Source organism: Microcaecilia unicolor, chromosome 4 (assembly GCF_901765095.1).
Source record: "Microcaecilia unicolor chromosome 4, aMicUni1.1, whole genome shotgun sequence".
In the NCBI taxonomy this organism is placed as follows: domain Eukaryota; kingdom Metazoa; phylum Chordata; class Amphibia; order Gymnophiona; family Siphonopidae; genus Microcaecilia; species Microcaecilia unicolor.
The window spans coordinates 87,061,400-87,085,433 of NC_044034.1; the positions used below are offsets into that span (position 1 = coordinate 87,061,400).

The following is a 24,034-nucleotide window of genomic DNA, read 5'->3' on the forward strand; positions in this document are numbered from 1 at the left end:
CTTCCCTACACCCCTTCCCGTGCACTCCGCTCCATGGATAAATCCTTCTTATCTGTTCCCTTCTCCACTACTGCCAACTCCAGACTTCGCGCCTTCTGTCTCGCTGCACCCTACGCCTGGAATAAACTTCCTGAGCCCCTACGTCTTGCCCCATCCTTGGCCACCTTTAAATCTAGACTGAAAACCCACCTCTTTAACATTGCTTTTGACTCGTAACCACTTGTAACCACTCGCCTCCACCTACCCTCCTCTCTTCCTTCCCGTTCACATTAATTGATTTGATTTGCTTACTTTATTTATTTTTTGTCTATTAGATTGTAAGCTCTTTGAGCAGGGACTGTCTTTCTTCTATGTTTGTACAGCGCTGCGTATGCCTTGTAGCGCTATAGAAATGCTAAATAGTAGTAATAGTAGTAGTTACGGCTCTTCAGCTTGGATAAGAAAATAATCGAGTGAGGATATGATTAGAGGTTATAAAATTATGAGAGTTCTAAAACTGGTTGATAGGGAATGACTACCCTTTCTGTTCGGTCTCACGTTAGAGCTCCTGCTTATTGTGATTTACCACAACAATAACATAGAAGGGAATGAGGGAGGGTCAATCCCTTGGAAATTATTGACAAGGCAGTAAATAAATCCTAGTAAACAAATAAATGAAGATGATATTATACAGATTTTACAAACCATTGCTGCTTTCTTTGTAGCTTCAGGGTGTAACACGAACTGGTTCAGATCAGCAGCTCTCCCCCATAACTGCCCAGAAGATAAAGATGTTGTGCAATATTCCTTGAAATGGTTCGGTATGAAACATCTTGAGGTATGGTTCTATAACAACCTGGAGGATGTTCTAACCCAATATGGACATAAATCTGATCACCGTGCTATACGAATTGGCATCCAGCTGGTCCCCACTTTATTTATCATTGTTGGGACATCTGGAAACAATGAAAATGCCAATCTTTCCCAAAGTTCATTTTTGTCTCGAGTATGCTCCCAATTCTCTCTGAACATCAGATATACACACAAATTAAGTAGTTGTGAGCACAATTTTTGTGGAAAAATAAAGTCCCATGAATTGCACTGCAGAAATTAAGAGGCCAAAACAGAGGGTATGGTCAATTATTCCCAGTTTACAAAAAAAACCAAAAAACTGGCCTTTTTACTGCAACACGTGGACCAAAATGTCTGATCTGTTACATCCTCCAAAGTGAGTATTGATAGAACAAGAGCTAACATGCCCTTCCCCACTGCAGCTGCTATGGTTGTTGTCTCCTGACTGAAACCTCATCCAGTGTTAGCCTCAATGATTGATGCCTTTGGAAAAATAGCTATCTATGTGGATATGAAATGGGTGCACTCATATCACCAACCCATACGGCAGAACACAAAATTTCAGATTCAGCACCAAGTATATAATTGGTCAAAATGGCAGTTGGCTTGAATTTGGTCCCTTGCAAATGTTATGATAGGGAAGCAGTTAACGGTTTTTCAAGACCCACATGACAAGTGTGAAGCCCATTTTATAGAGAACAGCATTGAGATGTCCCAGGCAGGGCGTGCTCAGTTCCAGTGGTATTTTAGACTCAGAGCCTTTTCTAAAATGCTTTCAGGAGTATATATTTTCTGGCAGGTGCAGCAGGAGCAGCCATTTTACAAATATACACATTGAAAAAAGGAACAGCCTGGACCTGGCAGCTTCCACATAGAAATGTCACCACTTAGAAGTGGAAAAGGTGACTTCATGCTTTCACATCTAAGTGCCAAGATCTCTATGCATAGCTGCCCCATTCTACAAACCTACATATGAAAGTACGCCAATTAATTACTGAGGCTGCATTCCTAAGAACCAATCAAGCCAGAGTGCATCCTCGGTGGGCCAGTTGGGGCAAACTGCATCATTAGCCTGTGACTAGTGTAACAGGACATAGTTGTGCCCTGGTCATGAGGGTGAAGTAGGGTTAAGCTACAGGACCCTGGTTGCTCAGTTTTGGATAAATGAAGCAGCAAAGGGCACTTTGCCTTTAAAAAGGGGGAGAGGGAACTGCAGGTCTCGTGAGGGGGTAAGCTGTGAGGTCAGATAACTCGTTCAAAGGGGGAGGGTTCTCCAGGATCAGCTCAGCCCTTGGGGGAAGGACCAAAAGGAAAAATTATCCCAGAGTGGGTATGGACATAGAACCCTGAAGCCCAGAGGGTGGGCAAGGGTATATCTGGAGAAATCAGGATATAAGAATTGCCACAGTTGAGCAGGGAAGATTCTCCTGGTCCTGATTAAAGACTCCCAGGCTCAGATGCCCACAATCTAACACTAGCAGTGTTTAGCGCCGGAACTGCGCACATGTTAATCTGCACAGCATGAACAAACACCTCCACAATATGAAAGGCTGCTGAAAGATCAAATGGTAAAATTATAGTTTGAGATCTTTTACTTGGTAAACTTCTTGCATCATGGATTAACAGAGTTAATAATGTTTCAGCACTAGAACATTTTAAAAACCCAAACTGTGTTGGATGTAAGATATTATGAGTTTCTAAATATTCTGCAAGTTGATTGGTGACCAAAGGTTCCAGGATTTTGACAAAAATTGGTATATTTGCAATTGGTCTGTTCTAAGAAAGGATTTTATTTACAGACTTTTACAAATTGCACACAGATATAATTTTGTGTTTATTTATGTTTAGAAAAACTGAGTATTAATAAAGACGTTACAGGAAAAATAGTCGCTAAACCAAATAAAATTCTATGTCTGGAAGATGGTTCCCACAACTGTTACACAAACCACCTCATTCATTAACATAATACCATTACTGTAATTCTGAATGGATAGAATTAGGTTATTGCATTTAACAAGAGTAAAAGAGGCAAAGGCCATATACGCGAAGAGAAATAGTGCATTTTAGGTAATAATGCTGAAACACAATAACAATTCTATGTGCTTGAAAAAGCTATGGTTACATAATACAAAATAAGCATATTTAAGGTACTAAACAATGTTAAGTTGGTATATTGGTCCATAATGTTTAATATGTACATATAAAAAAGAGAGAACACACTGACGTTTAAGTGACTATAAGAAAATAACAGAAACAGAAAACATGTATAGATATCTTTGCCACAAATTTGCTCTGTATGTGCCTGCCTTCAAGAGTATCATTCTAAAATGAGAGTTTGTAGGCAGTACACTTAACCCTTCAGTGACAAAGACAAGATGTACCAGTATTTGAATGAGATCCATCAAATGTTGCTGGAACAGTTTATACCAGATCAACCAAAGCAGGTTAGAAAGATCTCATTCTTCGGCCGGTGATAATTCACCTTTGGTCCATGGATGCCATTGCTGATCCTTGCCTCAATAAGCCCACTCCACTCACTGTCATGTTAAGTGGACTCTAGGTAAGGGTACTTTCCTGTAGTAGACAGGAAGTAGGGATGGTCAATCATATCTCACACATTCAAAGCTGGTCTCTCTTTTGTTCTCTTTCTCCTTCAGTACGGGTATTGCTTTTGTTTCTTGCCGGAAAAACAAGCCAACCAGGTGCAAATCAGCATTGCTGCGGCTGCTCCTCCACCGGTGCAGTAGTACGCCCAGCCAATTTTGCATGTACCTAAGGAATAATAAAAAAAAAAATTTCATGTCACAACTGTAGTATTTGAGTTTTTAAAATCATGTTTATATAGCACAGTTGAAACAGATACAATTGTGCTTCCAACTGAAGTAGGACATATATCTACGGACTTTCTGGAGTATTATTTTTACGATAAATTCAACAAAGCAGTTGTAGGTGATAACTATTCCTTGGAATAACTTTTTGCATCTCTATTTTCTTTTTCAGAAATGTATCTATATATCTGTATCTACCTAAATATATCTATATGTTTATTGTTTATGTTTATTCATATCCTTGATATAACGTTATATCATAATCTGGTCAAAGTGGTTTACAACTATAAACGTCATAAAATCATTGGAAAAGAACACCATTAAATTGATAGGAAAGATGAACACATACATCCCTGAAGGGTGAAGGGGAAAAGAAGAATCAGAGGGGGGGAGGGAAGAGATTGTTCACTGATCTTCATCCAGAAGCTAGTGGAAGAATAGCCTAGTGGTTAGTGCAGTAGCCTTTGATCCTGGAGAACTGGGCTCCAATCCTACTACATCTCCTTGTGACTCTGGGCAAGTCACTGAACCTTCCATTACTCCAGGTACAAAGTAAGTACCTGTATATATGTAAACCGCTTTGATTGTAACCATAGAAAGGCAGTATATCAAGTCCCATCCCCTATTATAAATTAATTCAAAATCAAGTGTTTTAAAGTGACATTTGAATTTTAGAAAGGAAATTTCTGATCTAATGTAAATAGAACTTGTAAGTCTAAGTGCTTTGAAAATGAGCCTCCACGTAAGTCATTACATAGTTTTGGGGATACATAGAAAAATGCAGATGTTCTAGCGCTCTCGTGATTCGGAGCAAAGAGAATGAGAAGATGGCCATCTATGGAGTTTAAAGAGCACGAGGGAGTGTAAGGAATGACCACAATTGGCAAATAGGAGGGAGTCCCCAAGCGATAGGCTTTAAAAGCCAAACACAAGATTTTGAATTGGGTGCGAAAATTAACTGGTAGCCATGCAGAGATCGTAATAAAGATCCCATAGATCCCAACTGAAAAGTGGTGCAACTGTACGTGTCTACATTAGGCACATATCCCCCCCCCCTTATTCTATAATAACGCGCAGAAATGCTAAGAATGTCCCCATTCCACCCAAGTCAATTTAATAATGGTCTATGGACTTTTCCTTTAAGAAGCTGTCCAGACCTTTTTTAATCCCCGCTAAGCTAAATATCAATTAAATCTAATTAGTGCCAATAATTGCTTGCTAAAAAGCTAATTATTGGTGTTAATTAGCTCAATATTTAATTAAATTGTGCATGCAAATTGGGTGCGTGCCCAAATTTGCGTGAACAATTTTTGGTGACTTTTATAGAATTATGGGGAAAATGTTGACAATACAACCTATGAAAATTCATAAAAACAGATACCATAAATAGGTCTTATGCGAGAAATGCCAAACACCCATGCACACACCCACCAGAAAAGTACTGAGCCATCAAATCATGGCACGCACTTTGTCACTAGTAAGTATTCTGTAAGAAGCCAATTGTGCATGTTCATGGCTGCCATTTACCTGCCTTATTGCAACCAACTACGCAGCACCTTCTACAATGATACCTATGCTCTGTATGAACTTGGTTGTTGATTCTTATTTCCACATCTATCTATATCTATCTATATAATTCACAACCCCAACGTTCTAAATGAAGCCACCACCAGAAGTTGAAGCGTCGAGATCAGCTTTCCCCACCGGAAGTTGAGGCGTCGAGATAGCCGATTTCCCCATCAGTGTGTGCCCCATCCTTGCGTCACTACGTGATGACGACGAGGGCGGAGCACTGACACTGAACAAAATGGAGCCCCAGCACCAATAAAGACATAACCGCTCACTTACACTGCAGCACCGACAACACGAACAGCGCTGACAGAAGAAATCCATTTTGATGGCCATGCTCCTGCTCTCCATATGTGAGTCAAGCTAGCGCCCGTTTCATTGCTCTGAGAAACGGGCCTTCTTTACTAGTTGCTAATAAAATAGTGAAATACATGGGGAATTTAAACAACTTTAAGCAACAGACTGCACTGGCAAAATGTGCCATGAATTTTATAGGTTTTGTCAGCTCATCTCTCATCTCTTATTATTGAAACATTTCCATAGCAGGGGGAATTTTGCTATTCCAGTTCATTAGTAGCTCTCTGAAGTCACAATGTGCTTCAGCACGACAATTTTCTGTGGAATTGTTTATGCTCTGACAAATGGTTGATTAGGACTTCAGGTGCATATGAGCTGCAGAATGAGCCTGAAGGAACAGTTTGTTTTCTTGCAAAATGAGGTAAAGAGAAATGCTATCACAGGCTAGTTGAAATGTGTCCAAACAGCATCATTTTCTAAATATTCAAACACTCAATTCCTCAAAAGCTTGTGAAAAGGTAAAACTACATTGAAACGGCTGTGAAAAATGGAATGTGATTGATAGGGTCCCTAAATAATGACCCTCCCCGATATTCAGTGCTATTTAACCGGCCAAAATGGCTGCTGACCGGTTAAATACTGCTTGACCGGCTATCTGCTGATATTCAGCAGAGGATAACCAGCTATTCCCCACTGAATATCCTTGGTTTGCGGCTTTTGTTTCCAGCACCACCAATTTTTAAAGCCGAGTTAGCGTTCTTATTTGGCCGCGAGAAAACGTGGGATATCTTTGGCTAGTTTAAAGATAACCGGCTAAGTCTGACTGTAGTTTCATCGCATGCCCCCTAGTCCTAGTATTTTTGGAAAGCGTGAACAGACTCTTCACATCCACCTGTTCCACTCCATTTTTATTACGAAGTGGAATACAAAGGAGTATACACAATCTTAAAACCACAATATACCAAAACAAATATAACAACAACAACAATCCACTAATGAAACATCAGAGTTATCACAGGTCATACCATTTATCTGAAGTCACCCATACATAGGTCAACTGAAATAAATAGCTCTTCAGCTGTTTTGTTTTTTAAACAAGATATAGTACTTTTTTGCTTCCTAAGTGCTAATTCCATTCTTTCAAACCAGCTTCAAACAGATTTAGGGGCCCTTTTACTAAGCTGTGTAGGCGCCTACATGTGCCCAGCGTGCACCAATTTGGAACTACCACCCGGCTACTGTGTGCCCCGGGTGGTAATTTTATTTTTTATATGCGCTCACTATGTGCGCTGGAAACTTTCTGGCACACGGCGCTATCTGGGCAGTAATCACGTCATTGTAGGCACACTGACGATTACTGCCCGGTTAATGTGTGAGACCTTACTGCTAAGTCAATGGGTGGCTGGTAAGGTGTCAGGCACATAATGGACACGAACCAAATTTCCATTTCGCCGCACATCCATTTTCGGCCCCCTCCAAAAAAGGCCTTTTTTTACAGGTGCACTGAAAAATGGACCTCTGCACATCCAATACACGCATCAACAACAGCGCAGGCCATTTTTTGGCGCAGCTTAGTAAAAGGACCCCTTAGCAAGTACTAATGAATTAGTGTGTGTTAAGTTCAATGCAGCCCATAAATGGGCTGAGTGGCATTTGGCGTGCGCTAAATTTATTTACCGCACCTTAGTAAATGCAGAAAGCCACAAAAAGCCAATGTAGCTTGATAAGTTGAGGATGTATCAGTGGTCTTCGCAAATTTTTAAGTCAGAGCCACTCTGGATCCAAATGAGCTGAAGGACAGCCACCTAATATCTTCCCATGCGAGGCCTCGGTACTTTTGGTCAGTCAATGACATTCACCCCGCTATCCTGCCTTCTAACTTTTTTATTGTGTGGATCCTCAAGGTGGTGGCCATTTCCAATTACAATCTCTTTGCTTATTGGGAAATGCCTTGTCCTTCAAGCATGCAGCTCTTCCTCCCATCCACTTTCCCCTTTCTGTTGTGGGCTTGGGTAAACAGGCAGAGTAGTAGAAAAGGGAAGGGGGAAAGGGAAATGGGACTTGATATACTGCCTGAGGTTTTTGCAACTACATTCAAAGCGGTTTACATATATTCAGGTACTTCTTTTGTACCAGGGGCAATGGAGGGTTAAGTGACTTGCCCAGAGTCACAAGCAGCTGCAAAAAGTCTGAATGATGAGGAGGGCCACCACTGGCCCCCGGGTCTTGCATTGAAGAACACTGTGATATACGATCGAATTTAGAAAGTCCCAACAAAAGATGTACGTGACTTCCAGGGACAGAATACAAAAGGCAGGTAGATCCGAATAAACAGTGGGATCACAGACTACAAGACTGACAAATCCGATATAGACAAAAAATATTTTAGGTTAAGCGGGCAGAACTGACATGTAAAAAGCATTTATCACAGGCAGACATGGTGAGGCCATAAGCTATATAAAGCTTGGAGGCCCCTTTTTAAAAAGTTACACCAGAAGGTCTCATCACAAAGGTGCGTACCAAAAAAATTGAAAGCACATATATGCCTTTTAATTATTTAATAGCAGGGTATTTAAAGTGAATTTTGTGAATTCTGGTGTTTCCATTGTGGATGTTGGCTCTGCACATAAAAAGCCACATAAAATTCTAAAAGCTAAAAAATTCTAAAATGTTGCGAGGTCCTGCAGATTGTGAGGCCCTAAACTGTAGCTTGTTTAGCTCATGCCTAAATCCGGCACTGATCACAGGCATATAATACACTCACTCCAAATATCTGTCATCTCTGGTATAAGTACATATATAACCTGGGGTTCTTATTGCCTATTTGATACCCTAGGCAGTTGCCTATGTTGTTTATGCCTAAATCCAGGCATCTTACTCAAAACACTTCTGTTCCACCAGCAAGCCAGTAGACATTTCCTCTCAGGACCTACTTTGTCTACCATATTTTTAAAGAAAAATAGGATGGGCAAATCTAATCAAACTGTTCCCTTTTGTTTTCTATAATTGTTGATCAGAAAGACCTCTAAAGCCTGCTCTGCTGGTTAGCAAATTGCTGTTTTCAACGCTGGGTGAAATACGCTTGACAGAAAATATGCAGTTCACTGGCAGTAAAATGTTAGTAGGGATGCAGCAGAAGTCAGTACCTGCCAAGTCTCTAGTATAAAGTGGTGTAGGCTCAATTTTCACAACAGCTGCACTGTGCAATCAAGGGCAAGGGCTGAATGAGGGAATATTTTTTAAAGTCAGATTACTTTCCGAGTTTTCTGTTCCAGAAGATTGCTGGAAAATAACTAGTATGTTCCCTGCAACCTTTGCATGCCTTGATACTCAATTACAAAGCGCCTGTTCTACCATGATAAGAGGACCTGATATAAATAGTATACAATAATCAGATAGGCGGTTAAAGGATTTGGACAGACGTGTAACAACACAGCAAATCACATCAAAAAATATAAAGCAATGAACTATAAAAGAGAACTGGTGGAAAAATTAAGGAAGACCCCCCCAGCTCCCACCTGCTTGTGATATGCTATTTTCTGTTTCTATTTATTTTATTACACTTGATATACCACCGAAATGCCTAGGAGGGGCATCTATGTGATTTACAAATATCAAAAACGGTGGAAGAAAATGAAAAGACGTAGGGTGTATGAGGGGATTGGGGAGTAGTGGAAGAGAGAGAGGTGGGCGTGAGAAAGCTACAGGGTCATGAAGCCAAAGATTTCTGAGAAGAGGTGAGTTTTAAGCAGTTTGTTGAAAGAGAGAATGGTAGCTTGATTTCTAATATGAAGAGGAAGTTCATTCCAGAGCTTAGGACCCGGGTATCAGAAACCTGAGTCAGGTGAGATCATGAGATGCAGTGTTAGAAGATTATTATCAGTGCACCTGAGGCAACATAGGGGAGCACAGGAAATGAAATGACTGGAGAGATAAGATGGGGCATAACTTAATCACGACTTACAGACTAATAAGACAATCTTGTACTTAATGCGCGATGTGATGGGAAGCCAATGTTAGACAGGTCCAAGAAGACACGACAAAAGTCCAAAGCTTAAAAATTCAAGGATTCTTTATTGCACAAGTCCCGACGTGGCCACGTTTTGCCAAAATGGTTGCATCAGGGGTAATTGTAATACACTAACAAAATTAAAATGAAAGAATCTTTAAAACCTACATGCTAAACAAACACATTAAAAGGTATATATATATATATATATATATATAATAAACAAGTATAACAATAAACATACACAAATATATTTTCTTGCCATATATAGGGTTCAGATAGCAATTCTGCATGGAGATTTGAAAAAAAAGGAGATCTATGTGCTTTCGCTTCCCAACCTGTCCCCACCCTGCTGCCTCATAAGGACAGGTGCTGCACTTTCACCTGCACTACAGAGAGGCAATATTCAAAATATGTATTCATACAGGAAAACACTCATTTACCCACATAAATGGAAGACACAGTTTTTGGATTGTGCTGAGCATAAACTTGCTAAATAAATAAATGATACTGAGGAACTGTGCATTTGTAAAAAAAAAAAAAAAAGAGAGAGAGAGAGAGAGATCACATGAAGGATTGTTAAGTAACTCGTTTGAAGAGCGAGGGGCTATGCTGTCCTCACCAGAGGAGTTCAGGCAAAAACAAGGGAAAATTTATCTATGGCTGGCAGTGGAGAAGAGATTAAAAACAAATTCTGCACCGACATTCAAGGATAGCACAATGTTAAAAATGTGTGAAACTGGAGGTAACTGGGTGCTGGGAAAATGCAGCTTGATTAATGAGAAAGGAATGATAGCAAGTGCAACATTATTTATATGATGCTACCAGTAAAGCCAGCTCTGCTTAATATAAACCAAATGTTTTGTTTTTCTCTGAAAATTTGGATAAAGCACTTGTGCTGAGAGCGCCTGCATACTTTACATGGGTTTGTCAAAAACTGTCACCTTAATGGGCAAGTTAAATGGAGGTGGGGGAGGGGGGGATTTAATATGTGCCTTAAGCAGCAGACAAAAGTACAGAGGCCGTATAGCAATATGCAAACAGGATAAAATATAATGCATTCGCATATGCTAAGTATGTAAATAGTATGGTAATGGCTTCATAAGTCATTATCATTATTTATGAAGCCTGCATAGCTGAAATTAAATTTTATAGGCTTCTTTACCGTGTGCAAAAAAAAAAAAAAGGAAGCAAAATACCTTACGCAGAGAAACCAGCAAAGTCTATAAAAGTAGGGTTGGTCCACGGATATCCACAAAAAGAAAAGAGACATTAAAGGCTTATCATAACAGAAAAAGTAAAATACAATACCATAAGCAGGAGTAATATCAGTCTGGATGCTGTAAAAGTCCACCAGAGATAAATGTATGCAAATACAAGGAACCCAGCACATGGCTCCATGGTGCAACCGCACCTTGAGCATTGTGTTCAATTCTGGTCGCCGCATCTCAAGAAAGATATAGTAGAATTGGAAAAGGTGCAGAGAAGGGCGACTAAAATGATAGCGGGGATGGGACGACTTCCCTATGAAGAAAGACTAAGGAGGCTAGGGCTTTTCAGCTTGGAGAAGAGACGGCTGAGGGGAGACATGATAGAGGTATATAAAATAATGAGTGGAGTGGAACAAGTGGATGTGAAGCGTCTGTTCACGCTTTCCAAAAATACTAGGACTAGGGGGCATGCGATGAAACTACAGTGTAGTAAATTTAAAACAAATCGGAGAAAATGTTTCTTCACCCAAAGCGTAATTAAACTCTGGAATTCGTTGCCGGAGAAAGTGGTGAAGGCGGTTAGCTTAGCAGAGTTTAAAAAGGGGTTGGACGGTTTCCTAAAGGACAAGTCCATAAACCGCTACTAAATGGACTTGGGAAAAATCCACAATTCCAGGAATAACATGTACAGAATGTTTGTACGTTTGGGAAGCTTGCCAGGTGCCCTTGGCCTGGATTGGCCGCTGTTGTGGACAGGATGCTGGGCTCGATGGACCCTTGGTCTTTTCCCAGTATGGCATTACTTATGTACTTACTTATGTACTTATGTTCATGTGTTGGCATGAATGCCTGCTTCAGGGGTTGCTATAACCAACAAACACCTCTGTGGTGACAGCAATGAACAGTACACAGCAGACTGAAGCTTGCATTCACAAGGAATTTGCGTGGTAAACAAAGCCTGCAGTAGCTGAAATTAAATTTTATGTGCTTCTTTACCATGTGAAATTTAACTACATCCCAAGGGATATAGCTAACACCTAGCACGCCAAACAAAGGGGTCCTTTTACAAAGGCGCGCTTAAAAATGGCCTGCGGTAGTATAAACTCAGGTTTGGGGAGTGCACAGAATCATTTTTCAGCGCCCCTACAAAAAATGCCTTTTTAAAATTTTTGACGAAAATGTACGTTTGGCAAAATGAAAATTGCCATTGACCTAACATAGAAACTTGGAGGGGGATAATCAAACGGGGGTGCCCATCTCTAAGGGCGCCCATCTCTAAGGACGGCCCTGTAAAGGGGCGGGGCAACCCGTATTATCGAAACAAGATGGACGTCCATCTTTCGTTTCGATAATACGGTCAGGGACGCCCAAATCATGAAATTTAGGTCGACCTTAGAGATGGTCGTCCCCAGTTTTCAACGTTAATGGAAAGCGAGGATGCCCATCTCAGAAATGACCAAATCCAAGCCATTTGGTTGTGGGAGAAGCCAGAATTCGTAGTGCACTGGTCCCACTAACTGAATGGAAAAAGCCCTTCCCTTACCAATCTGGAATGGAACGGGCAAGCATGAAGGAAACTGCATGCAAATAAGCTGCTCGCTGTTAGCTCATTTGCACACGATTTCCTTTCTAAGGAGGGGAAGCGATGCAGTTGAGGACATCCAAAATGTGGATGGATGTTTCTGTGAGAAGGACATCAATGCCTTTGCTATGCCTCTGACACCCTCTTTATTTATTTTTTTGGATTTTGGATCACAAGTAGCAGCAGTGGGATTTGAACTGACCACCTGTAGATTGCAAGACCGGTGCTCTAACCACTAGGCCACGCTGCTACTCTACTCCACTCTCTTAAAATTTGGCCATCCCTGTGGGGGGCAGTTGAGGACATTCAAAATATTTGAAAAAAGGACATCCACGCCTTCGTTATGCCTCCGCTGACACACATACCTCTCCACCCCCCTCCCCCCCAGGGACCTGCATACTACCCCCCCCCCCCCCCCACAGGGATGGCCAAATTTCAAGGTAGTAGAGCGGAGTAGCAGAGTGGCCTAGTGGTTAGAGTACTAGCCTCGCAATCCAGAGGTGGCTAGTTCAAATCCCACTGCTGCTACTTGTGATCCAAAATCCAAACAAATAAATAAAGAGGGTGTTAGAGGCATAGTAAAGGCATGGATGTCCTTCTCATAGAAACATCCACCTCAACTGCCGTTGCAGGGAGGGAGGCATAGCAAAAGACATACTCTAAAAAAAGAAAAGGCAAAAGTTTTTGAAGTTGTTTTTTTCGGGGTGGGAGGTGGTTAGTGACCACTGGGGATGTCAGGGGAGGTCATCCCCGATTCCCTCCGGTGGTCAGTTTGGGCACCTTTTTGATGCTTGGTCATGAAACAAAATGGACCAAGTAAAGTCGGCCAAATGCTTGTGAGGGACGCCCTTCTTTTTTCCATTATCGGCCGAGGATGCCCATCTGTTAACCACGCCCCCGTCCCGTCTTTGGTACACTGCCAACACGCCCCCTTGAACTTTGGTCGTCCCTGCGACAGAAAGCAGTTGAGGACGCCGAAAATCGGCTTTCGATTATGCTGATTTGGGCGACCTTAGTAGAAGGATGCCCATCTCCCGATTTGTGTCGGAAGATGGGCGCCCTTCTCCTTCGAAAATAAGCAGGATAGTAACATAGTAGATGACCGCAGAGAAAGACCTGTACGGTCCATCCAGTCTGCCCAACAAGATAAACTCATATGTGCTACTTTATGTGTATACCTGACTTTGATTTGTATCTGCCATTTTCAGGGCACAGATCGTAGAAGTCTGCCCAGCACTAGCCCTGCTTCCCACCCACTAGCCCCGCCTCCCCCCACCGGCTCTGCCACCCAATCTCCACTAAGCTTCTGAGGATCCATTCCTAGCTGTAAAGTCTCACATGGTAACCGGGAGGTAATGAGCTACGCGCATCAAATGCTACTTGGCGTGCATCTGATACTCGTGCCTGAAAATAAAACTTATTTTCCAGATGCGCGTATCAGACATGCGCCAAAAATGAAATTATTGCAAGAGCCACGCAGTAGCCAGGCGGTAACTCCATTTTGGCATGCTTTTTCTTTTCCCTATGAAAACCATCATCTGCCTAGTAACGTATTCGCCTCATCCAAAGGGAACTTGCATTTCCAACATGAACATTTACATAAAAACTTTTAGGACTGTCAGGAGAAAGTCAGAATCATGTGTTCTGATTCTCTTCTGAGGGTCCTAATTTATTTTTTTTTAATAAATGTACATGTTGCATGTGTGAGTTCTTTTGGCTGAGGTGTTATTGGTTACTTACATTTTGGTGCAGTTTTTTTTTTATGGTAATGTGTTTAGTTACAGGTTACATTTTTCAAAACTACATATGGGGGTCCTTTTACTAAGGTGCACTGAAAAATGGCTTGCAGTAGTGTAGGCGCAGGTTTTGGATGTGCGCTGATCCATTTTTCAGTGCGCCTGTAAAAAAGGCCTATTTTAAATTTTTGCCGAAAATGGACATGCGGCAAAATAATTGCCGCACATCCATTTTGGGTCTGCAACCTTACCGCCGACCACTGACCTAGCGGTAAAGTCTCACACGGTAACCAGGTGGTAATGACCTGCGTGTGTCAAATGCCACTTGGCGTGCATCCAATACGCAAGTCCGAAAATACAAATTATTTTTCGGACACACATATCGAACACACGCCAAAAATTAAGTTACTGCAAGAGCCACACGGACACGGTAGCTAGGCGGTAACTCCATTTTGGCACACATTGGGTGCCTGTAGATGCTTACACAACTTAGTAAAAGGGCCCCATGATGAGGGTTTCAGAAATGTATAAGGTCTCTTCTCCCATACACACATTTTATGCAAAGCCCCCTGAACTGAAATATTACTAAAACCTTATCTCTTTGACTCTACTATACTGCAAGTATTAGAGATGTTCACAGGTAAAAGGTTTTCAGTTTGTCTTCGGCTTGTTTGGCTTTTGTTTCTAATTTTTGGACTTTTTTCACTTTGTTTCACACACCCGAGTTAAATTATTTTAGAGCACATTAGAATCACAAATTGTTTCCATGAAGTAATTTGTAGGTTGATGTTATATCAATTTTCTGCACACTAAGGAGCTCTTTTAATTAAGTGCAGTACTTAGTGCGTTCTAGCATGGGACTTTGTCGTGGGCTAAGCCCAGATTTAGGGGCCCTTTTACTAAGCCATGGCAAAAAGTGGCCTGCGGTAATGTAAGCGTGTCTTTTGGGCCCTCCCTGGTCCCATCCACAACAAGCCCCCTCGCTATTTGGTTGAACTGCAGTATGAAATATCCAAGTTCTGGCTTTCCAAAATCAGGATTTGGAAGTTTTTAGGAAATGCCTGTTTTTAAGGCATTTTAAGATGTCCATCTGCTTTGAAAATGAGCACCATAATATAGTTACTGCAGTAACAGTGCTTTAGCCAGGGTCAAAGAATGCAGTATCCTCAAGAGCCTTGTATGTGCACCCTGAACCTGGCCAATAGATGTCACTGTTGTGTAATAGCTGGGATGACTTTTCCTTGCAGGCAAGGAAAGCTGCCTCTGCAGGAGTCCTGTTCACTGTCAGCATGTGTATTATACACTAATCTCTAGTAATTCTCCTGATTGTTCTATTGTTATCATGACATTTCTAGAAATGTGTCATAAAAGTGGTTTCATATTCTTTGTCTCAAAGAACATAATTATTATCATAGAAATTGTGATCTTTTAAGTGCTTTGAGGATATTATTAAATCAGTCTGAAATAAGTACTAGCAGTAAAATACAGTGCTCTATTTTTTCTGATCTTTGGAAAATTTGCAAAGTGGTCTTTACTTCTAGTACTTAATCCCTGCCACAACCTGCAAAAAAAATGTTTTGAGGAACAGCAGATATACATGGCAAATGCCTATCTTCCCTGATGGATACCTCTCCATGTCACCCCCATGCAGCTCTCTCACTCTCTCTCCCCCCCCTCCCCAAATCCTGGTGCAATCCTCTTTCCTTTCCATTTATCCATTCACCCCAAACTCTCCTTTCACATCTAATCAATCTGCCTTCACTCTACTTTGCTCCACTCCTCCTTCACTCTTCTTATTCCTCCTCATCCTCCTACATTTTCCCTCCCTTTCTAACCCCCTCCCCCCCCCCCCCCCCCCCAATGCTCCAGCAGCAGTCTTACTTAGCAGCTCAATGGGAATGGCTCCACTGAGCTATTTCTTCAGCAGTCTTTTTCAGCAGCCCAAATGAAAATGGTGGGGAAGCATTTGTTTTTGCTTGGCTTGAATACTGCCACTTGTGATATTATACATTATAAGTGCTTATTTTAGGAGCCATATGCATGTTTTAGACAATCATAACCCAGCATTTAGACGTGTGCATTGCATACATGTCTAAATCTCAATTTTACATGTCTAAAAGCAAAACTGCGCACATTACACGGGAGAGTCATCTGGGCATATTTTGGGAAAGACTAAGGAAGAGCCAAAAAATAAATGTGTATTTTCCATTTCAGAAGGGGAATGCACATCTGTGTCTAAAAAGACCAACATTGAGATTTACAGCTGTTACCCAGGATGTCTAGGTTGTGGAAAAGTACTTACTTTATTCAGTGCTTCACTGAAGGATTAGGGGATGTCTCCCCCTTAATTTCCTAGTATTTCTTGCCCTCCCCCTCTCAAAAGTGATACTGGCCAAGGAGAGTGTCAGAAAACAGATGTGTATGTTTCTGAAATGACTCTCATACAAGTGTATGTGCCAATGTATAAACACGTATGTATGAAAATACACATTTATATTTCCTATGTTTCTGAAATGGATGATCCTCCTGCAAGAAACCAGTGCATAAACATCTATTTCACCTGCCTAGAGTGGTAGGATAATGTGGGCTATAACATTTTAAAATAAATAAATAAATAAAATGTATCTTAGAACAGGATCTGTGTTGGCAGATCCTGTTCTAAAATGTTGGCAGAACTTGAGATGTCCCAGCCTGGTCATCTCAATTCTGATTGGCATGTCCTTTCTAAAATGTCACTTCACATGTCAAGTAAGGTTTTTAAATTAATTTAAATCTTGGGAACTTCTCAATGTTGATTACATTATGTTTCTTTCCATCAAGTAAACATGTCTCAGCTTTTTAATCCATTTGTCTATACTTGCTATTATAACCCTTCTCTAACAGGTTGCTACCATTCAGTGCACAGTCATTATTCTGTATTATATTACAGGCTCCACAATTAATTTTAGCAAATTTATCTACTAGTCATGAAAGGAACACTTCAAGGTCCCATGTCAGCAATATTTATCTACTAATAATGATAGGAACATTTTAGGTTCCCATGTCAGCAATATTTATCCACTAATCATGACAGGGACATTTTAGGATCTCATTCTGCAATATTTACCTACTAATCATGATAGGAACATTTCATTTATTTATTTGGATTTTGCTCACACCTTTTTCAGTAGTAGCTCAAGGTGAGTTACATTCAGGTACAATTGATCATGATAGGAACATTTTAGGTTCCGAAGCCAGCAATATTTATCTACTAATCATGATAGGAACATTTAGGGTCCCATGTCAGCAATATTTATCTACTAATCATGATAGGAACACTTTAAGGTTCCATGTCAGCCCGTTTAGCTGTGACTCAGGGCCAGATGCACTAAACGTAATGAGCCAGCAACGTGGTTTTTAATCTGGTTCTAGCCAGTTTAGCCTGCAAGTAGTAAACTGGGACATGCACAAAAGGGTTCTCCGAGCCATTTTCCTGTCATGGTAGCAGCTAACGAAAACGGAATGCAAATGAGCTAATTTTTATTATAATGTGAATGCGATGCGATGCACTACTGTTTCCGAACCCATGCACAAAAGCAGTCCCTACCTTTACCGTGGAAACTTTAACGTGAGGTGTGGACCTGCCGGTTCTTCATTATTGCAAGTAGGAGAAGGGGAGAAACAAGGCAGGGAAGATGGAGCACAAAAAAAAATAGTATAACAGCTTACACACAGCTTCTTTGCGTGTATGAAAGCCGTGCCACATACGTTTCTTTTTCAAATTACATTTACTGGCAAGAAATTGGGGGGGGGGGGGGGGGGGGGGAAGTACTGAAATGTAAAGCATAAAAGTAATGGTGACTTACCAAAAATGCAAGGAAGTTAAGGGTCCATCAAAGAAACAGAGTCTGTGGGACAGTGGGGGAGATTGGGGTGGAGAAGAGTTTTTCAAAAAAAGGTAATAAGAAGTCTGGGTTAGGTCGTCATTTGCGTGATAAGAAATTTCTTTCTAGGTTGCAACATGTGGTGAAGCGTTTAGATACAGAAACAACAGTGTCATGCGACTTTGAGTGATCCATTGCAAGTTTGGGAGTCATCTGAGTCTTGGAATTCAACTATGTCAGTGTCTTCATCATCTTCTTCTGAAGGAGTGGACAGTTAGTGGACCAGTACTGGGGCCTTCTGTGGGAGGGGGTACATCGGCTTCTATGCAAACTTCATGCAAGGGACATACTTTGTGTGAAATTTCTCCCTTACATTGCCAGATTTCTAAGAAGATCTTGAGGGGGCGTTATATTGATATATTCGTTGTGTTGGAGTGGAAGCAAGACAGTAGTGAATGTAAAAAAGGAGGGGATCAGAAAGATGTAGGTGACAAGAAAAAAAACCCAACTTCGAGGACTATTTTTAATTGGCTGTTGGCATTCAATATCTATGCTTATGTGTTAAGCCAGCATAACAATCTGGACTTTGGAAGTATTTGGACTTGATATTACGTGCTTAACGTATGCATGGAGGCTGGGCTTGGCTAAACTACGATGAGCAGTTTCAGCATAGTTTAGCTAATGGCATAGCGGAGGTTTGGGGTTTCAGAGATGTAGATCTGTGGTTTGTGGAGATGATGGCATTGAGACAATCATTTTTTCAGGGGAGCACTTCCTCAGGGGTTCAGGGGCCTTTGGTGTGGGGGGGGGGGGGGGGGGGGGAGTCAAGATTTAACACTGCTGGAAGGCAAGGATTTCAGAGAACCAGGGGGATTGAGCTTCCTGGGCAGGGTGTCGGACAGTCACAGTAAGTCTGTTTCCAATTCAATTCTGGGTGTTGTGAGTGGGCAGGCTGTAGGTTTCAGCACAACTGTAGTACATGTAGCAGCCCTCACCCAATGGTGTGTTGTGCTGGTGGGGGGGAGGGGGGAGGTGGGGAAGAGGAAAGGGTCAGTCTGGTCGACCATTCAGACAAGAAGTTTTTGGAAGCTTAGTCCAAGGCTCCATCCCCCATTAAAGTAGAAGCCATGGATCCCTGATTGGAAATTTATCTGTAAAAGGAGGATGCAGAGTTATTATGGAAAGGGTTTATGGAAGGATTTGTCATCCCATTTGAGGGGCCTAAGTTGGTTCATGGTTGTACAAATACATCCTCTGTGTTTGCACATTTGTCCATTGTATGGGAAAAATTAAAAAAGGAAATTAAATTAGGAATAACTGCAGGTCTGTTTGAGTCGCTGCTATTGGAGGGTTTGGTTATTTCTCCACTGGGTGTTATACCAAAAAAGAAGCCTGGTAAGTTTAGGTTAATACATAATCGTTCTTACTCGGTCGGGTGTAGTGTCAATTCTGTTACTGACCCAATGCATTGCTCGGTTCAATATGCATCATTTGACAGCGCAGTGGAAATGCTGCGGAAATTGGGAGCAGGTGCATTGTTAAGCAACAGCAGATATAGAGTTGGCTTTCAGGTTGTTGACTGAAGTCATTTCATTTGTCGGGCTTTAAATTTGAAGGTCAATTTTCTTTTGATAGATGTCTTCCTATGGGATGTTCCATATCTTGTTCATATTTTGAAACCTTTCCCACTTTTTTACATTGAGTTACAGGACAGAGAGCACAATTGTTCACATTGATTCATTATTTAGATAATTTTTTGTTTTGGGGCAGGCTGATTCAGGTGAATGTGAACATTTGATGGCAGTTTTTGATAGTGTTGCAAATAAGTTTGGTCTCCTGATGGCGATAGACAAATCTGCAGGGCCTTTACTAAGTGGAGTGGAGGAGTGGCCTAGGGAACTGAGTTCAAGTCCCACTTCAGGCACAGGCAGCTCCTTGTGATTCCTGGCAAGTCACTTAACCCTCCATTGCCCCAGGTACAAATAAGTACCTATATATAATATGTAAGCCACATTGAGCCTGCCATGAGTGGGAAAGAACAGGGTACAAATGTAACAAAAAAAAGCAGCTTGTATTTTGGGGTGTTGAACTGGACACTGTGAGAATGGAATCTAGACTACAGTGCAGGATTTAGTGTATGTGCAGTCTTAAAAGAAATTCAGTCTTTGGCAGAGTGTTTTAATTTTGCGGGATAATATTTTCTCACCGCTTAGTGTTATTGACGAAGGGTGTCAATAAGCATTATTATAAAATAAGGATTTCACATGGAGTGAGAGAAGACCTGGAATTATGGGGGTCATTTCTCAGTGACTTTAATGGTGTGTAACTGTGGTCTCTGTTTGCTGTTTCTTCAGTGGATTTGCGTTTAATTACGGTTGCAGCAGGTAGTGATGGTTTCGGTAGTTACTTTCAAAGGAAGTGGTGTGCTGTGAGATGGCCAGACTGGTGGAAAGAAAAGGGTTGGTGTTTGAATGTGGCATTTTTGGAGCTCTTTCCTGTTTGGGTTGCTCTGGTGTTATGGGAGCACAGGTTGCTGGATAGAAGTCTGGTGCTTTATTCTGATAATGGGGAGGTGGTGGAGACATTGAACAGATAATCAGCGCATTGCCCATTGTTGGTAGAGCTGTTGAGGTTGGTGCTGTTCCGTTGTTTGAAGCATGTACTGGCATTGGATAATGGGATAGCTGATGCTCCCTCGATTTCTGTGGTCCCATTTTCAAGAACTCGTACCCGAGGCAGATGAATTACCAAGAGAGATGCCTGCAGACCTGTGGGAGAGAATTCTGCAATATTTTAAGAACTTTTAAAGCACTGTTTGGCTGCAAATAGTTGGAAAGGTTATTTATCAGATTGGTATCGTTTTTCAGAATTTTGTGTACGTAACGAGATAGATGTTAGAGTTTGGTGATGCAATATGTTTTAGAACCTCAAGCTTTGGGATGGTCCTTGAGTATTTGTCGCAGTCTTTGATGGCAATTTCATTTGTGTCTAAACTCTATGGCTTCAAGGATCCATACTTCTTACTTTTCAATGAAGAAATTAATTAGTGGATATGCAAGACTAGGGCCTTGTGCAGTGCAGTCTATTCATTTACCAATTTCACATGACCTTTTGGGATCTTTATTGGAAGGTTGATAAGAGTGTGTTCTTCTTTTGAAACTATTTTATTTTCTGTGGCATTTGTGGTAGCTTTCTTTGGAGCTTTACTGGTTGGGAAACTGGTGACGCCGTCAAAGAAGGTGGATGGAGTGATGAGCTTATTGTTAACAGATGTAGTAGTGGTAAACAAGGAATTGTGTTTTCATATTAGGCGTTCCAAGTGTGATTAATTAAGAGTGCATAGCTGAAGTTGCGGCGGGTTAGCACTCTTTTTTTCTTGTCTAGTCTATTGGGTGCAGTGATATACAATACTATGGCGTAATGGGGGACTATACTGGTTGATACATGGGGATGGTTCTCTTCTAACCCGTTACCAATTTGCTGCAGTTTTGAAGGCAGTCTTAGATTTGATGGGATGTGATCCAAATCATTATAGCGTTCATTCATTTAGGATTGGAGTGGCTTTGGTAAGTGCTCATATGGTTTGATTGACTTGATTAAAAGTGTGGAGCTAGGTCATTTCCAACTAGCCTTGGGAGAAAGGGTGATATCAATTGTCGAAACAAATAACTTTCGCAAATCTCTGAAGACATACTTCTTCAACAAGGCCTACAACGAGAGCCAACAGCTTCACTAATTCACTTTCCCAACCCAACCAGTTAGGAAAATCCACTTCTACTAATCACTTCCTCTTTCTTCCCTACTTAATCTCTACACACTACTAACTGTATCTGATATTCTGTAATGACAATGTCATAACAAAACTATATAAGCCACATTGAGCCTGCAAATAGGTGGGATAATGTGGGATACAAATGCAATAAATAAAATAAATAAATAAATATAGGTATCTTTAGGCTGTCTGGCAAAGGGTGTGTTAAAAATGTTTTATAGTTATGAATTTGTTGGAATTTTTGCAATAATAAAGCTGCGGCCAATTTGCTGCCAGTTAGCTGTATTGTTATGGTTTGGTTGATGGATGCAGTGCTAGTGCCAGTTATTAAACTTGCTGATGACACAAAGTTATTCAAAGTTGTTAAATCGCAAGAGGAATGTGAAAAATTGCAAGAGGACCTTACCAGACTGGTCATCCAAATGGCAGATGATGTTTAATGTAAGAAAGTGCAAAGTGATGCATGTGGAAAAGAGGAACCCAAACTATAGCTATGTGATGCAAGATTCCATATTAGGAGTCACTGCCCAGGAAAAAGACCTAGGTGTCATCATTGATGATACATTGAAACCCTCTGCTCAATGTGCGACGGCGGCGGCTAAGAAAGCAAATAGAATGTTAGGAATTATTAGAAATATACATAGTAACATAGTAACATAGTAGATGACGGCAGAAAAAGACCTGCATGGTCCATCCAGTCTGCCCAACAAGATAAACTCATATGTGCTAGTTTTTCTGTATACCTTACCTTGATTTGTACCTGTCTTTTTCAGGGCACAGACCGTATAAGTCCGCCCAGTACTATCCCCGCCTCCCACCACCGGCTCTGGCACAGACCGTATAAGTCTACCCAGCACTATCCCCGCCTCCCAACCACCAGCCCTGCCTCCCACCACTGGCTCTGGCACAGACCGTATAAGTCTACCCAGCACTATCCCCGCCTCCCAACCACCAGCCCTGGCACAGACCTTATAAGTCTGCCTAGCACTTATAATCATTTCATGGTGCGATTACACCTCAAATACTGTGTGCAATTCTGGTCACTGCATCTCAAAAAAGATATAGCAGAATTAGAAAAGATACAGAGAAGAGCAACAAAAATGATAAAGGGAATGTGATGACTTCCCTGTAAGGAAAGGCTAAAGTGGCTAGAGCTGTTCAGCTTGGAGAAGAGGTGGCCGAGGGGAGATATGATAGACTTCTATAAAATACTGAGTGGAGTTGAATGGGTAGATGTGAATCACATTTTTACTCTTCCCAAAAAAACAAGGACTATGGGGCATGCAATGGAAGCTACTAAGTAGTAAATTTAAAACAAAACAGAGAAAACAATTCTTCAGTCAACATGTAGTTCCTAAGCCATTATTAAGATGGACTTGGGAAAATGCACTGCTTATTTCTAGGATAAGCAGCACAAAAGTCTGTTTTACTGTTTTGGAATCTTGCCAGGTATTTGTGACCTGGATTGGCCTCTGGTGAAAACAGACCTTCGGTCTGTCCCAGTATGGCAAAGCTTATGTTCTTATGTTATGTTCTTAGGGACAAAACACAGAAAAATTTAAATGTCTAACAAGAAAGTAAGGATGAGTTAGAAATGTCTGTGATGAAAATCAGAATACAGACCACAAGAGAGATGATGCCTTACTAGGTACCAATAATTGGTAGTTATGCATGAATATTCACTAGGCACTATTCTAGAAGGTAGCACTTAAATGCTATAGTGCATAACTGAAGGGTGTGGGGGCTTTTATGTTGTCAGATCATGGGCAGGCCATGGCTGTGCCTTCAAATCACTAAATAGCTCCAGTCTTATTGAATACAAAATATCTTTATTAAACACGTGTGCTTCAAAACCTGCTCACGTGTGTTTAAAACCTTTATTCACAAACAATGTTCTCTTATATCTTTCATACTCATTCACACCTTATAGTACCTGCATAGAAAATCTATAACAAGGAGGATTTATATATACATGACTTTCTTGAATATCATTACACACTGTGTCAGAGTTCATAATTTCTTGTCTCTCAAAGAGACTTCACAGAATTAGAAATACGGGACCTTTGCATGAGGAGCCGATGCTTGCTTAAGGACTGGAGTAACAGCAGTTATGAGATTGAAAGTCTCATTCTGCTTATGTAGTGCCTGAAATCTATTGCAAGTGGAGTTGTTCATCCCCAGAGAAGTGTGTTGGGGTTTGTCTTGAACTTTCATGAAACTTTATGTGAAACCGGAAACCGGAAGAGCAGAGTGAATGGACACATGCAAAGGTCCCGTATTTCTAATTCTGTGAAGTCTCTTTGAGAGACAAGAAATTATGAACTCTGACACAGTGT

At 41.1% G+C, this 24,034-nt stretch overlaps 1 protein-coding gene across 2 annotated transcripts in view; it reads right to left on the minus strand.

Moving 5' to 3' along the window:
* Positions 1–2,601: 2,601 nt before the first annotated feature.
* LHFPL6 (LHFPL tetraspan subfamily member 6) overlaps positions 2,602–24,034 on the minus strand; it is a 273,074-nt gene continuing 251,641 nt past the window's right edge. For both annotated transcript variants that reach the window (XM_030200415.1, XM_030200416.1), the window contains exon 4: positions 2,602–3,603. In XM_030200415.1, coding sequence (XP_030056275.1) covers positions 3,485–3,603 — 119 coding nt within the window. In that variant the 3' untranslated portion in view covers positions 2,602–3,484. The remainder of the gene's footprint in view (positions 3,604–24,034) is intronic.